Source organism: Gallinula chloropus (genome assembly GCF_964237585.1).
Source record: "Gallinula chloropus genome assembly, chromosome: 6".
NCBI classification, from domain to species: Eukaryota; Metazoa; Chordata; class Aves; order Gruiformes; family Rallidae; genus Gallinula; species Gallinula chloropus.
The window spans coordinates 25,170,320-25,186,427 of NC_140091.1; the positions used below are offsets into that span (position 1 = coordinate 25,170,320).

Below are 16,108 nucleotides of genomic sequence, written 5' to 3' on the forward strand. Positions count from 1 at the left end.
TGTACTCTGCTGTCAAACAATGCTCATACCAAGAAAACCACCCCACAAGCAGGTGAGCAACCGCAACAAAGCAGCCCTGCTATGCACGGCATCCCCGCTCACCAGCCAAGCCAGGAGATTCACCTGTGCAGCCCAGACAGTGAAGAATTGTTTGGAGCAAAACACTGTGCAATCAAGTGAAGATAGCAGAGGCAATGGGGTCAGGCAGGCTGCCTGGGGCATCTTTCATCTCCAGCTTCGGGAGGTGGAGTGTAAAGTGCACGCTGGCCAGGCCTGAGGCAGGCTCAAAGGCAGCCTTGTTCTGCCAGCTATCTGCCATCTCTCTGATGTCACACGTTTCATTTGGGCAGCTCACTTCAAAGGCCCCCCTCTTCTTGTGCTCCCTCCCACCCCTCACCCCTTTCTCTCCTGTGTTTGGGCTTTGCTATTGGTGGGATGATAGCCCAGCCTGCGAGAAGCTTTTTGCTGTACAATTAAAGAGAAATAGCAAAGATGCTTAAAGAACAGCTGCCCAAGTTAACCCAGTTCAAGCAGGGCAAGGCTGGGACAGGCAATGGCAAACCAAGGTCTGTGTCTCCTCCTGTTCTCAAGGGCTCTACAAGCAGAAAATCTGTGCCTACCCTGGCTCCTCCAGCACCCCACGTCCTTCTCCGTTGACAAAGGGCTCCCCCCTTCTATCCACACCCACCATACTTCTGCTATGGGAAAGTCTGTGTCCTGGCTCCTGACAGCCACACATACAGCCCTGAGCAGAGGTCCAGTTTTGGGTAGAGTTTCTAGGCCAACTGCAAACCCACCCCTCAGACCATATCAACCACCACCTTGGCATACCAACAGCTGCAGGGTGCACAGCATCCACCTCCACAGCACTTTCTGGGTGCCTTAAGGCACATCCTGTGGGCAGGAGGCCAAAATATCAGCCACAATGTGTCGGCCATGCCAAGACAAGACATCTTGCTCAGCTGCAGCCTCTTGTTGAACAACTGTATCTCTGCCAAGCCACACAAACTTGTCCAGCACTGCACCAGAGAAAGATAGCATTTCAAAAGGCTAATAAGACTCTGTACACAAGTTGCCTACTGGGAGAACGTGCATCCCAGTAAGGGAAACCTAAATAGCAAGATGTGTTCAGATACAGCCTGGAAGAAAGACCCTGGCCAAAAGCCATCTCTAGTTTGTGCCATAAGCATGCAAGCATGAGTCATGTGCCCTCAATTAAGTACTGAGTATCTTCTGAGGTTTTCTGAGCTTAGGGAGTTTGGTAAAGGCAGCTTCAAGCTTTTTCCCCCAACAACTGGAAACTATCAAGTATAGCAAACAGCAAGTCTTCCTGCACATACCATCCCTCCAGAAGCTGAGGATTTAGAAGGGCAAAAGCTGTGGGAGGAAAGGACTGGGAGTTGTGCTGGTACCCAGCAGGGACCCAGAGATCCTGAGGAAAAGCTTAAGTCGCTCCATCCCACAGTCACCCCCCCCTCAGCCCACCACAGCACCCCTTCACATGGATATTTGACAGCTATTCCTCAGCTAGCTTCCCCACTGATGCTGTCCCAGTTTTGGTGACAGCAGTGGGAAAAGGTGCATCCAAATTCAAATGAAAAGATGTAGAATTTGGTACAAGGAAGAAAAGCCACACCCACTCCAAACCCACCAGCCTGCTGACCCTTACGAGGGTGGCTGCCCACGACTTCTCCAGATCAAACCAAGCCTGACTGAAGGGCAGCTTGTCTCACTTGAGCCATGCTCTGATCTCACTGCACAGCCCCCCTGGGTCCCCCACATCGCCCTGGTTTCTGCTCACACCCCAGCACCTTCCCCAGACAGACAGGAGCCAAGACCTGCTGCTGCCCCTCCTGTGCCTGAAGCCCCAAGCCCACTCCCAGCAGCACCTCACCCCATGGGGAGGGGGTCTACAACTTGCATCAAGGAAGAAGTTTTGAGGCCTTGGGGAACGAACATGATGTCAAAAACCCCTGGAGGTCATTTCTTAATGCTGACAGCTCGGACAGAGGTGGCAGTACCCTGCACACAGCCACATCAGCAGCAACCTTTGCTCCCTACCCCAAGCATCCACGGAAGGATTTAAGGGGCTCGTAGAACTTGCTGGCAGGTATTAAAAGTTCACTGGGGCTGCAATAGCGATCTGTCAGCCTGCTGCTAATCCGTCCTGACAGAAACTTTATAAGAAGCTGAAGTGCATTAAATAGTCCTGGAGTTTAAGCAGAGGGAACACGAGGAGGGTGGCTTACAGGGAAGGCTGCTTTCCTTGAACCCCTGACCAAGAGCCCAAGGGCCAGCTCAGGGTTTGACTCTAAGCGGCTTCTCTCCTGGTGAGGAAAGAGGAGACACCTTTAGAAAGCACCACTGCTCAGGCAGCACTGAGCAGCACCCTGAGCTCCTGATGTACTGTCTCTCAGGGGCAGCTGGTACTCGGGCAGCTATGCACAATAGCAGCTCTGTGCGCCCTGGGAGGTGGGGGGGGACAGCATGCACCAAAGGGGTGCTCACAGGGACCACCTGATGCACCTGCACTCACCTTGGAGTCAAGAATGCAAATAATTCACATCTGCAAATCCTGGGAAACCCATTAGCCCTGAAACTGGATCTGTTCACCCTGCAAGGGAAGCTTGCCCAAGCCAACACATCACTGCAGTTTTGAGGACTATTTCATCAGCCAGTTATCACAGAGCCCTCAGTCTGGGCCACAGGGTGCAGGTGCTGTGTCAAGAGCAGTATTTTGTGTCTCCCAATCCATGGATGTTAACGGACAGGACAGCCAGGTGCACCCTCCTGGAAAAAGGCGCTCAGAGGGTCTCTCCCAGGACAGCCAGCAGCACGAATGAGCCACCAGTCACCCACCAGCACACAGTGCACCAAAACCACAGCTTAAAATACTCAGACAACAACCTGCTTGGCACCGCAGGGCAGCTTCCCATCGCTCTCCAATGTGAAGGTGAGGCTTCCACACACGCTGTAGGCTTTATTAGGGACTGGCTGCTGAGATGCCTCGTCTGGTGAGTTCCCACAGCAGCAGGACTGCAGACACATCGCAGGAGCAGGTTTGTGTGTTGGCATTGCTCCGGATATTCCCCACAGTCAGTTTGCTTTGGAGCAGATGGCAAAGGTTCATCACCATCTTTATTTCACTGCTCTATTTCCCATGGACTTCCCGAGCCTCTCACCTTTCGGCTAATGATCCTGCTCCTGCACTGAAGCACCCCACACAGCAGAAAGCCCCACCAGGAACACAGTTATCATTAGGGTGCCTTGAGAGATTGACAGAGAGAAGTTTGCACACCACAGTACTCAGCAAGAGCCTTCAGAGGACTCTTTCAGCCTCATGTCCACTGGAGCTTGCTGCCAGAAGAGGGATAGAGGGTAAGACCTTGAGCTAGGAAGAGTAAATTACTTTCTCTTATGACATTGCCAAGACACCAACCACCTGTATTAGAGGCAATCGACGACACATCCCATGCCTGTTTTGGTCATATCACCCAGCAAAGGAAAAGAATGAGCCAATAGCAGTTGTGCATCTCCTCCATAACTCAAGCACATCAAGTGTTCCCATGGGTTTCAGCTCAGTTGAGCAAAGCCTGGGGAGTTCCTCAAGCTGAGAAACCTTTGGCCAGAAGGACTTGGTGGCAGCCCAGCCTCCAGGAAGCCTGATCTCCCACAGCTTTGTGCATCCCTCCAGTGGGGAGGCCAGTCTCACCTCAGTTACACCAGTGCAATCCCTCAAGTCCAACAAGGGCTGCGCTCACACCCAAGTCCCCTCATGGAGGGAAAGAACAGCAGTGGATGGATTTACAGATATCTTCAGCGTGCTTTATGCAAGACTCACAGAAACCTATTTGCCTTAAGTGACAGAAATAAGACACCAGTCCCCCAAAATTATTCTGGCAAGGAGGTGACAGACCAGGCAACTGCATAAGCCTTACCAGAGCAGAAAAGCAAAGTAGAAACATTTGCCAGGAAAGAGAGAAAAGCCACCACCAGCCTTGCTGGGAATGCAGAGTGGGACCTATAATAGCAGCTAAAAAGGGGGTACATGTTCAGGAGACACATGTAGTGTATAGCACAGCTAAACCAACACCACATTAAGGATGCCAGCAAGAGTGGGTAAACACAAGCCAGGCAATCCACTGTAACACCCTCATGCACAGGGAGACCACTGACTTCTTCCTAAGGAAGCACCTTGAAACAATCCCAGTGGAATTCACAAACTGGCACCATCATCTTTTTCACACACACACCCACCCCAGCCCCACACCCCCCCAAGCACATTGTCATCATCTTCCCCAGGAGAAGAGCTGCTCCCAAGTAACCAGATCCACCCCCCCAGTCACAAAGCACCTACTGTACTCTCCCAGATGCTATCGGGAAGGGCTGGCCGGGTGCAGGCAGTCAGGCAGCACCTAAGCTCGGGTGGCCCAGGGCTGTGGGATGAAACAGGACCCTTCCTCCTCCCCCAGCCAGCCACAGCTCTGAGGCAGTCACAGGGAGAACTGAAAACATAGCATCTCTTCTACTTATCCATATTTAATGGGGAAGCTCTTCCCTGCCAGCTCCAGCCCAGGCTAATATGCTCTCTGCCAGGCACTTCTGTCACCCCCTTCACAAAAAGCCAGCACCACCACAAACATGTGTGAGCTCCTCACAAGCTCCTGGCTGGAGGTGAGCTGGTCATACCAACAGCAGGTTTTCTTTTTGAGGAAAGAGGGGAAAAAAAATAAGCAAGTTGGGGAAACAGCTGTTAAACCACAGGAAAAATCAATTAGGAGGCAATTTCATCATCTCAAATAAGCTTGCTTGCACTTAAAAAGCTTTCTGAAGGAAGTGATTAGCCTCTAATTGATGGGAACTGTAGAGCCTGGGAAAGAGGCAGAGCAGCTCCATTTGTACAACCATTTCTGGGGCATGGCACTGCCTCTGGGTGCCACCTCTGCTGCTCAACACATCACAACGCCTTTGAGGAAAGCATCTGCCTTTTGGGCTCCTTCATGGGTCTAATCCCTTGCCAAATACTCACTGACACTTCTCTCTGGATTCACTGTCCCTTTCCCATTTCACACTCCCAGCTTGACATGGGAAAGCCACTGGCTGGACATAGGCTGTGCTGTCCTCCTTCCCTGCTGCTGGCTGGGCTCAGCCAGCTGCTGCTGAGAATCTGCCCCATTTCTCATACCTTAAATTTGAGGGTAAAAACAGGCTTTCAGATGGTCCACAGTGCCCCTCCTTAGGCCTCCTGGTCATGTATGGTGGGGCTGCTCCTTTTATCCCTCATCCTCACAACCACCCCGGTCCCACCCACAGGTAACAGCCCCTTCTTAAAAACTAGTTGCTCTGCCACATTGGTTACTAGCCTTTAACCACTGCATCCTGCCTGAGCTTCAGGCCCTGCCTCCAGCTACCCCACCCCAGCCTTTGCTGAAGACCTCCTTGCAGAGGCATTCTTTGCCCCATGGGTTGAGGCTTCACATGCCACAGCCCCCAGGTCTTCTGTTGGCAGCACTGGGATATCACCACTCCTTCCTCACTCCTCCACCTCCAGGAAGAGGCAGAGGAGCCAACAGTCGGTTATAGCTTCTGGCAGGCTCCAGCCAATCCTTTTGGAAGAGTTTCACCAGTCTCCTCTCCCCAAGCTCCTCAGGGGCTCTCCAGTTACTTCCCAAATACCTACATGCAACTCAGCTGCAGAGCCAAAGCCTCCAACCCTGGGACACCAGCTCGAAGTTGTCAGGACAACATAATCAGCCACCCAAGGCACAGGCATTACACTACATCTCTAGTTCTATGATCTCATGCTATATTTTCCATACAGTCCCTGCCTCACCCAGCAAACGGGTGGTTGCTCACTGTTTCCCCATCTCCTCCTCACACTCCGTGCTCAGCCTCAGGGCCCTCCGTGCTCTCATTTTGAGCTCATGTTGAGCACAGACTTGTTTCTTTACAGATGCTCTTGGGAAAGCACAGAGGAGCCCGAGGCTCTGTGGATACCTCCCTTCACAGCCCCTCCTCCCCAAAGCAAATATTACTGCATCCATACTGCAAGGAACAGAGGCGAGGGGAGAGCCAGAGCTGCTGGGCACCAGCCAGTTTCAGAGCACTGGGATACCAAAGCTCAGCTCTTCAGAGCACTATTCCTGTCTGGGCTCTCCAAGAGTCCTAAATAAGACTGGTCAGAAGGGGTTATTTGCTCTTCACCCTGCTTGAAGCCACCAAGCTGATAAGGACCCTTGGGTACCACTTGCTGGGCTTTTCCACCAGCTCCCCATCTCCATGCCATCGATCTGCCTGCCTCCTGCCACAGAGATTAACTCTGCCCAGAGACTGAGATTCAATCAAACCAGTATCCCTCTGAATAAGACCCCTGTTCTCAGGGTCATCAGAGGAGAAATCTGATCTCCCCTCTGAAGCAGCAGCTCAGAGGGCCTGAGGCAGTGGGAATCTGCTGTTCTTCACCGAAAGTGCTGTCAGCATTTGATCACTTGGAGTGTTTTGACATGGTTTGCAGTTGGATACACTCATCCTCAGCCTGTGAACTTATACTTGTCAACCAAGCAAGCACATCAGCCTCCACAGTGTCTAGGAGGTCTACAGCTGACAAGATAACCTTTTCATGACCAACACATTGCCACTCAGAAGAATGGATGCAAGAATTTGGTCTGATCTGCAGCAAGATAAGAAGCTATTATTCACCTTTTTACACCTGAAGAGCTTCCAACCCTTCCCCTGCTTTTCTATTGCAAGTCTTTACCAGGTCTTAAAGCTTTTTTTTTTAAAAAAAATGAGATTCCCATGCAGATGAGCAGTGGAAGAAAAGACTTAGCAAATGTATGTCACATTCAGACAGCTGGCACTACCTGTGATCGTGCTCACAGGCTTAGCATAAGGCCAAGGCACTCATCCTCAGTGGTTTGAGCCCTATCATGTGTCACAAGACAAGCAATTTCTAATGATGGGTGACATTTTGTGCCCACAACAGCATCAGTGTAGATATCAGACATCTGGCAAACAATTTCACTCTGGAATGGTGACAGAAGCAACCACAGCTTTGGTCTTTTCCCACCAGAAAAGCAGCATTTGCTGTCTCCCAGGTCTGCTTCCAAGGAAAGACCTTGCCCAGGGCTTCCATGGGATTCACACCCTCTCCACCTCAGGTGTGCAGAAGGATGACCCACTGACATGAGTACATAAGGAACTCTCCTGCAGGCTCTTTTTGTATATGAGAGCACGCCTACATCACACAAGCAAGCAGCCCATACCCCATAAACACCCTGTGCAGCAAGGGCCTGAGTGTGGGGTGGCTGTGCATTGCCCAGTGTTCACACATGGGTGGGCCTCCTCACCACACCAAGCTGCTCTCTGTTGGGAAGCTGTCTGCTTTGGGGTCTCCTAGTAGCCACATCTCAGTTGGCAGGATCCAGCACAGCTCCCCTGACTCCAGATACATGCTGAGCCAGGCCACATTGAGCAAGACAAGGCTCCAACCCTTCATCTGGAGGTGGTTTTCCTAGACAGCATCTGCTACTAAAGTGACATGCTTCCAGGAAGGCCCCAGCTCCTGTGTCTGTTCACTACAAGTCTCTCACAAACACCTAAAAATGCTATCAAGACCTAACTCTCCAGATGCAAATCCAGCCAGAATTGGACAATACCATTTAGAGTTTCTCCCCAGTCTGCATCTGCCACAAGCCCCTATACCATCCATTCACAAAGAGCAAGTTAATTAACATAACATCACTCAGAGCTAGCTCGTTCCTGCCTATCAATATCATCTAATCAGTGTCCTCAACTGAAAAGTAATCTCTGGCTTGATCTTTCCTTGGCCACCAAGCAGCACCAGAACAGAGGGGGCTTTGTTTCGAGTCACTAGAGACACAGAGGTCAGCTCCCAACCTTTTCCTGGCATTGCCCTTGTCTTGGAGAGCAAGGTAGAGCCTGTTTTCATGTCAGACCTTGTTCTTTTCTTCCTGGCTTTGACAAGAGGATATCACTTGCCCCAGGGAGTTGCTCCTCAGGCTGAGAGCAGGCTCAGACATGGAGCACAACATGGCAAAGGAGCACCACAAAAGTACATCCCAGGGGCATCAGTCCCAAACCACAGCAAACCCACCACCCTCCCAGGGACATCTAACAACCCACCTGGCCTGACAAGAAGTCACTTGCCATGCAGCAACTCCATCACTTGCAGAAGATAAGACCCAGCCAGCTTTACTTTGGCAGGATCCATCCTCACCCTGAAATAAGGCACAAGAGGATATGAAACCCAGATGACAGGAGGACCCACATCTGTTGCTGCATTGCACAATTGCAAGCTGGGCTCATGTTCAGGCTCTGCCAAGCACACAGGCCAGCAGAAGGACAGACATAATACCATGAATTCTGCTGATTTTACCAGGCAAAGATTCAGCCCTCCCACAATAGGGATCCTTCCCCAAAATCACATCTGCTATCACATAATTTTATACACATACCTTGAGATGCTCTGATTAGAGGATGTCATTATATTTCCACAAGATTTCTGAGGAAGTAGGCAGCCAGTCTGTATGACAGGGGGTTTTATGGGGGTTTTATTTTGGGGGAAGCAATTTGGGAAGTGCAAATTGATAGTTAGGCTGATGTAGGTGAACATTTTTCAAATGGGAGATAGCTGTGGGTGGGGAAGAAAAGCCTTTTATCTTTAAAAGATTTTAAAACCTCACCACCTTTAAGCATAATATTTTAAGAAGCATCCAAGTGAGGGGAATTTTTAAGGATTTTAGTAACCATTAACAAAAACATCCATTTTCCTTTTGCAAGCCTGGATGGTGTTAACCCAGGCATTACCTACACCTGGATCCTACAAGTCACACTCCTGCTGGCTTTACAGATCACAGCAGCTCCTCCACACCACACATGCTCCACTTTCCCCAAATCCACTTTCCCCTCCTCCTTCCACAAGCAAAGCACTTCTCCAACTCCAGTCTGCTATCCAATTCACCCCAGCTCAGATCTCCTCTGCTTCACTAGCACTGGGCAGCACTTCCAAGACTAGGGGCAGAGAAATCCCAAGCCATAATATCGCCAACCTGTCCATACCAGGGCAGGTCCAATCCTTTTTCCCCTACTGCTGCACTCCCCCCTCCCCACCCCCCCAATCCCAAATTAAGAGAGTATTTTTGCCTTTCCACATCATCCATGGAGAAGCTGGATTTGGAGACAGCCAGCCCAAAACCTTATACTTACCCACACTAAAAAAGCCCACTAGCACTCCAGCACCACCCTCATACTTTGCACAAGTAAAGTACAACACAAATACTACAGCATCCATAAAGAAATTCTGCAACACAAGCCTCTGCAAGAGCAAGGGCTGGAGAAACACAGACAAATTCACATGCAAGCACCTACCCTGCTGTCCTTCACGAGAGCATCTCAAATCAGGCCAGGCAGCTTCCTAGGGCACATCTTCCCACCTCCTCCCAAACCCAGGCAACCTGTGAATCCTGCTTTTAAAGGGTCTTACCCTCCCTCCTGAAACACCTTCACCTGGTGACTCATTAATTACATCCCAAACGAGCAAGCAGGCACAGGTGAGGGGTGAGACCTCACAGCTCAATGCAGCTTATGTAATTCTCCATGGAAAGCCTTCTCCTACATGTTAGATTAGATTAGATATTAGGGGGAAGTGTTTTACAGACAGTGGTGAGGGGCTGGAACATGCTGCCCAGAGAGGGGGTGGGTGCCCCATCCCTGGGTTTGTTCAGGGCCAGGTTGGATGGGGCCCTGGGCAGCCTTGTGTAGATCCAGGCCCGGAGGTTGGTGGCCCTGCCTGTGGCAGGGGGGTTGGAGCTCTGTGATCCTTGGGGTCCCTTCCAGCCCAGCCCAGTCTGTGATTCTATTTTAGACACCTCTCCAGCCTTATTTCTGTGCTTTTTGCAGTTCATGGTCGGGGCAATGGAGGCCAGATAAGCCTCAGAGATGTTTTATAATTGAGATGTAATTGTTGGGAGAAAACTGAGCCTACGGAGAGCTTCAAAATAAGTCTTTGTTTTGGGGAGAAAGGGGAAATGTTCAGCTGCAGAATGACCAACTGGACAGCTCCGAGCCATATGGGTCATGCAGGCTGCCCAGCACCTGGTGCCAAGATGTGACTGGGTGACTGGAACAAACCGGGCACTACTGGGCTGGAGCTTTTGCAGCAGTTGCTGTTCATAGGGTCAGGTGCCATGATCTTCTGTCCTGAAACAGAGAGAAACCCCAAACCCACCTGAGACATCCAGGCTGTTCTTGGGAAAATGCATCTCTCAAAAGAAAAACCACAAGTTTTCTTCATATATTCACACCATTTTGGAATATTTTCTTTTTTTTTCTTTCATGTTGGGCTTTGAAAGCATTTTATAGCTCAGGGACGGCCAAGCAGTGGCCGATGAAGGGCAGGAAGGAGAACACCTTGTTTTGAACATCTTAGCGTATTGTGCATCCCCACCCCCAATTTGGTGTCATCTGTATGTATTTGTGGAACCTCTCCATGTCAGGGAGCTGAAATGAGACCAGCTGTGGTTGGGAAATAACCACCCGTGTCTTTTAGACAGTCCCAGCACGGAGCTGCCCAAGGCCCTGCCACAGAGCATTGGGGTTCACAATGAAGTGATAGGATTTATGGGGTAACCCAGCCTGCAGAAATGTTTCCCCACTCCTGCAGCCCCCATGCTTTGGAGGGGGATGAATGCCTCCCAGCCATGCTCTGCTGGGTTGCAGGATGGCAACCAGGGCTGTGAAGGTACCAAGGAGATCTGCAGGGCGTTTTAAGCCAAGAGCTCACATGTCTGGAGGAAAATGTTTTGCCAGTAGCCTGGCTGGCCTGGCATCTCCAGCTGTCCTTCAGTGCTACCAGCACAGAAACGCTGTGGGCGGGTGTAACTACGGAGCCAGGTTTTCTGGCGGTGCAGACACACAAGAGCTGGTGTGTAGAGCTGGCAAACATGCAAAATGCTTTTCTTTTTTTGCCCATCCTTTCTACAAGACCCCTCCTTGTTGCTGTGAAGGTTGCCTGGTGTCTGGCCTCCCTTCTTCTTTTGTCACTTTGGCTGGGAGTCACCTCTGCTGCCTGGAAGCTGCCGGGTCACCACTGAGCTGGTCCTGCTGTGCTCAGCAGAGAGCTCCAAGCAAGCCACCCCAGATGGGAGCCAGAGATAAATGTGTCACATCCCAGGCCCACCAATCTCTGCCCATTGGCCACAGAGGACCCTCAAGGTCAGCTTCGTCCCAGAGCAGAGAATATTTAATACTGGAAACCCAAAGAGCAGAAGCTTCACCATACCCAACCCAACCCTTGCCGACTTTGGAGATGATCCAAACCCCTTCCCTCTCCAAACCAACAGGACACCCCACACAAGAAGAGACCAGGCTTTTTTGTTTGGTTGGTTTGTTGTTTTTTTTTTTTTTTCCTGGAGATTTTTTTTTGTCTTTTTTAATTTCATCTTGGTACGTGACTTCTGACAGTGTGTCAGCATCTCCCGCCGGGTCAGCCACCTCCAGACCCTGCTACATTCAGTGTCAGACAGCACAGTGGCGATCAGCCAGTGCTTTGAGCCTCACAGTCACTTGCACGTCTTTACGGGTTGTTGCTTACATCATCTGTGAACAGCAGCACAAAAGGACACAACGCATGGAAACGAGAGTGGGGATGAGGTGAGGGTCAGCTGAAGGCTCGACCCCACCAAGAACTTTCCCTGGGCTCCCACGGCTCCCGCAGGGATGAACCCAAGCACGGGGTGGGTAATGCAGGGCTCTTCCTCCTTTTTCCTTCGCCCGAGGGATGGTGATATGGGCTGTGGTGTTTTCCAGAACCAGGACAGCAGCTTGCACTGGTCTAGCACCCATATTTGGGGGTACAGGATGGGGTTGCTGGCAGAGGCAGGCTGGGTCCTGCCATGGCAACGAGAGAGGTGAGAAGCAGAGCTGAGCCCCAACAGGCTGGGATGTCCATGAGTTCCAGCAGCGTTGTCCACCCCGCACAGACCTCCTGGACACATCCAGCAGCGAGGACAGGATCCAGTCACCGTGCTGTCCCTGTCGATCTGCTGGAGGAGGAGCAGGTCCCTGGCGCCAGCCCTGCTTTGGGCTTCAACTGCACCTCGAAACCAGTAGGGCAACCTGAGAGCACCGAAAATAACCAACCCTGGAACCCAAACCTGTCACCTGAAACAAACTGGTGTTCCTTCCCTGCCACTGGGCTTTTGCAACCTAAACATAAAGTTTATAAAAAGTAAATTATTTCATCTTATAACTTAAGTGCATTGAGTATTTCCTTAAATATGGTTCACGCTGAAAATAAAGTTACTTTTGCTGTACAGTAAATTTCTGATAGACTTAGAAATAAACTTTGTTGATACAATCTGGCAGGTGTGGCCGTGCCGTATGTCATCCACAGCCACACAGCTCTGTGGGCACACACACCCCTGTGTGCCCACACACGCGTGTGTGCCCACACGCACACATACACACACACATACACATACACACACACAGCCCCGTCCTCAGGGACTGGGGAGGGGGGGGGGGGGGGTGTGTGATGTTAGGGGTTTCTAGCTTTCTATATTTGCATGGGAACATCTAGCTTAAAAGTCCCTGTGTTTAAACAGCGAGCGCTCAAGCTGCTTGAGGGAACAGAGGGAAAACCCCATGATGATAAGATTTTCCCCCGTGCTTCCCCAAAGCATGGGCAGCTTTTCAAATTTCAAAGCCCAGCTGATGCTGAGGGCTTCCCCACCCTGTGCCCCTCCCCCACGCCCCCCCACCCCCCAGTGAAAATCAGCAGTTTGCTCTTTCCACTGCTCGGACCAAGGGTGTTGTAGAGGGGATAGGGCACCAGATGCTCCCATGGGAAGGGCTTCCCTCCTTCCCCCCTGCCAAAATGAGAAATTTTGCTCCTCGTTTGAAATCTGAAATCCCACCAGCCAGCTGCAGAAACTGCTCCTGCCCCTAATCCTAGGCTCCTAAGAGAAACATGAAACTATGCAACCCATAACTTAACTCGCTCCTTGGGAATCCCAAGCTACAACATATTGTTTGACAGCATCCCAGCAGTGTCGTTCCACCCTGCCCCAGCCCCCAACCCTGGGGGCTCTGCCACCCTCCCCCCTTCCCTCCCCCCCTCCAAGGCAGCATGGTGGTATCAGCTGCCCTGTCCTGGGGACCATGCTGTGTTCAGGAGGTGAAGTAGGAGTTCTGCATGGAGTACAGGTGGTCAATGGGGTTCCCCACTCGTGCCTGGAGCGGCCCTGTGTCTGCTGTGGCAAGGAAGCAGTCGCCCAGGTTGCTCAGTGAGGTATCATCGCTATCCAAGTCATGGAAGAGGGGCTCGGCACCTGTGGAAGCAGGGAAGGAGAAGGGATTCAGAGTTTGTTTTCTTTTCTGGCACCTTGACAGTACCAGTACCCCCAGCTTTTGCAGTGAAGGCTTTAGGGAAGCTGGGACTGTCACCGCATCCCCCATCCATGTCCCCATCACACAGCCCCCTGCCCCAGCCCAGCATCTCTCTGACAGTGAGAAGGCAAGAGGCAAACCTTGCAGCCTTACCGTAGGGGTGCATGTGGTCTCCAGGCATCTGTGGTGGGGTGAGCCCTTGCCGGAAGGGGTCAGAGCCGTAGACGCTTTGCTCCATGCCCAGGAGCTGCTGGGGCGGAGGCAGGGTGGTGTAGGGGTTCAGCATCCCCTCCAGCCCTGTGCCACCACCGCCATTTGTCTGGGCTGGAAGAGAAGAGCAAGTCATGGGAGCAGTTAGGCTGCTACTGTTTTGGGGAGCCCAGTTCCCTTTGGCAGCCTGGAGAGGGGACTGGGAAATGGGGTGCAAGGTGGGTACCTGAGCTGAGGCGCTGTGTGTTTTGCTGATCTTGCTGCTGCTGCTGCTGCCTCCTGGCGAGCTTCTTCATCTAGGCAAGAAGGAGGGGAAAAAAATCTGGATGAAATCATTCCCCAGCCAGAGCAAGGAGGGAGGAGAGCCCCAGCACCAGCTGCTGGCAGGGGGTTACCCCCATGCACCCACCTTTGCTCGCTGGTTCTGGAACCAGACCTGCACTACGCGGACACTCAGCCCCGTCTCAGCTGCCAGCGTCTCCCGCACCTTGGAGAGAGGAATGACAGCCATGTCTCAGCCTGCTCAGCTTGTCAGGGGCACTTTAGGAGGGGTCAGAGCAGTTGGGGCAAGTACTTGCCCAGCATCCAGGGCATCCCTGGGGGCTGGAGGTAGCTGAGCATGGGCTTTTCTCCTCATACCTTCCTGCAGGGCTTGGAGGAGACCTCGAACGATGCTTTGAATGCTCTCCGCTGCTGTGTGGTCAGGATTGTCCGGGGTCTCTTGGGCCGCTTGTGATCCTTCCCATCCTCAGCACCCTTGCCCGAGGCTTGGCCCAGTTTGCAGATACTGTCCTCATCATCGCTTTTACCTGACAGGGAGGGAAATAAAAGCAGGTCCTTTACAGACAATGGGCCATGCGCACCATCTTCCACCACATTCAGTTAATCTGGGAGACTTAAGCTGGTGTTGGTGGGGATCTCCCTGTGAATGTGCATGAGAAGCTGAGATTCGGGACTAGCTCAGAGAAGGGGAGAGCTGCTGTGGCTCATAGTTTGGGGTCACTCATCCAGCAGATGTGCCTTTTGTTCTCTTCCCCCACAGTCTGAGCAGCTGCACCGTGAAACGCTGGAATACCTGATTTTCCCTTCATCAGATCCCAATCCCTGCTTGCTCCCAGAGGACGTTGGACCGCTGTGCCTCCAGGGCTGTCCCCCAGCCCAGCTGGTGATCAGGCATCTGGTCCCTCTGCCTGCACAGCCCAGGTTGGGAGAGGTCAGGGTGCAGGGAGGGGAGCAGAGATGCTTAGAGAGGGCAACCTGTTAGCCAACACCTCACAACCCTTTCATTTGCCCCACTGTAGAGGTCAACTCCATTTAGAGCACTGACTTTTAATCACAGATACAAGAGTCACCTTTTTGCCTGTATTTCCTCCTGTGGAGTTTTAAGTCCCACAGGATAGAAGCCCAGGCTGCTTTGAGCTTCATCCCTCAGGCACTCGCTGAGATGTGCGGCTCTGCTGTGTTCCCAGGCACTGGTGTCTATCTCCCTGCTGCTCCCACCCTGGGACCTTGGGGCAGGAGCTGCTCCAGGAAAGCAGGCAGTGCTGCCCTGCCTCTTACCAGCCCTCCTTATTTACCGCATCACCGCTGTGTTGATGACCTCACTTGCATGGGAGTGCTGTAATGCAGGTCTGACAGCACAGGTCCTTCCCTCTCACAAGCCGTAAATCACTTACAGCCTCTTCCAGAAAGCTCCTCCACCACACGTTTGGGAATTGATAATGGAGCTGAGGTGCTGGATTGGTACAGGCACAGGTTGCAAGGCTATGCTTGGCCCACGACCCATCCCAGGGCTGCTGTGGTCCCAGGAGATGGGATGCACCAGGGGGTTGTGAGCCTGGCCCAGAGTTTGCGGGTATGGCAGGTCAGGTCCTACTGCACGGCCAGAGCTCACCACCAGAGAAGTGTAAATCCAATGGCGGTCCCATTGGGGATGGGGAAAGACAGGAGCAGATTTCCAGGGCAAGGGGAGGCAATGATCCCAGCGGAGGAGCAAGGATGCTCTTGGGTACCAGTTACCTCCTCCCTCCAAGCTGCTGGGCTACCTCCTGAGTTCACCAGCCGATGCAAAGACTTTTGCTGTGACGAGTGCTGGAAAGGCTGGGATGGGGAGAGATGTGGTCCCAAAACCAGCCCAGAGCTGGGTGCTGGACCTTGGGCGTCAGTGCCTTGCTGCTGCCACTTGCCCACAGAGCACATCCAGGGCAGCAATGGCAACAGGATAGACAGACTGCTCCTTCTTGCATGTCCCAGTGCAAAGGACGCAGCAATACTAGGTCTGAGAGCCCCAGTGCCAGGTACCCCTGGGATGTGGAGTCTATGGTGGCTAATGGGGCTGAACAGTGGCTGCTGCTGCCTCCTGTTCAGTGCCTGCACAAGCAGCATCTCTGCTCTGCTGAGCTGAAACCCAAAGGAGTTTAGTTTGGAGTAGAGTTAGTTTGTGGAGGAGTAGAGATTTTTACAAATATTGGGAGAAGGAATGTCAACC

At 52.2% G+C, this 16,108-nt stretch overlaps 1 protein-coding gene across 1 annotated transcript in view; it reads right to left on the reverse strand.

Moving 5' to 3' along the window:
• Positions 1–13,191: 13,191 nt before the first annotated feature.
• Positions 13,192–16,108, reverse strand: part of LMX1A (LIM homeobox transcription factor 1 alpha) — a gene marked incomplete at both ends in the record, with an annotated part of 41,845 nt that continues 38,928 nt past the window's right edge. Inside the window, 5 exons of the mRNA XM_084266254.1 lie at positions 13,192–13,352; positions 13,564–13,734; positions 13,847–13,916; positions 14,030–14,107; positions 14,260–14,429. Of these exons, the coding sequence (XP_084122380.1) occupies positions 13,192–13,352; positions 13,564–13,734; positions 13,847–13,916; positions 14,030–14,107; positions 14,260–14,429 (650 nt within the window). The remainder of the gene's footprint in view (positions 13,353–13,563; positions 13,735–13,846; positions 13,917–14,029; positions 14,108–14,259; positions 14,430–16,108) is intronic.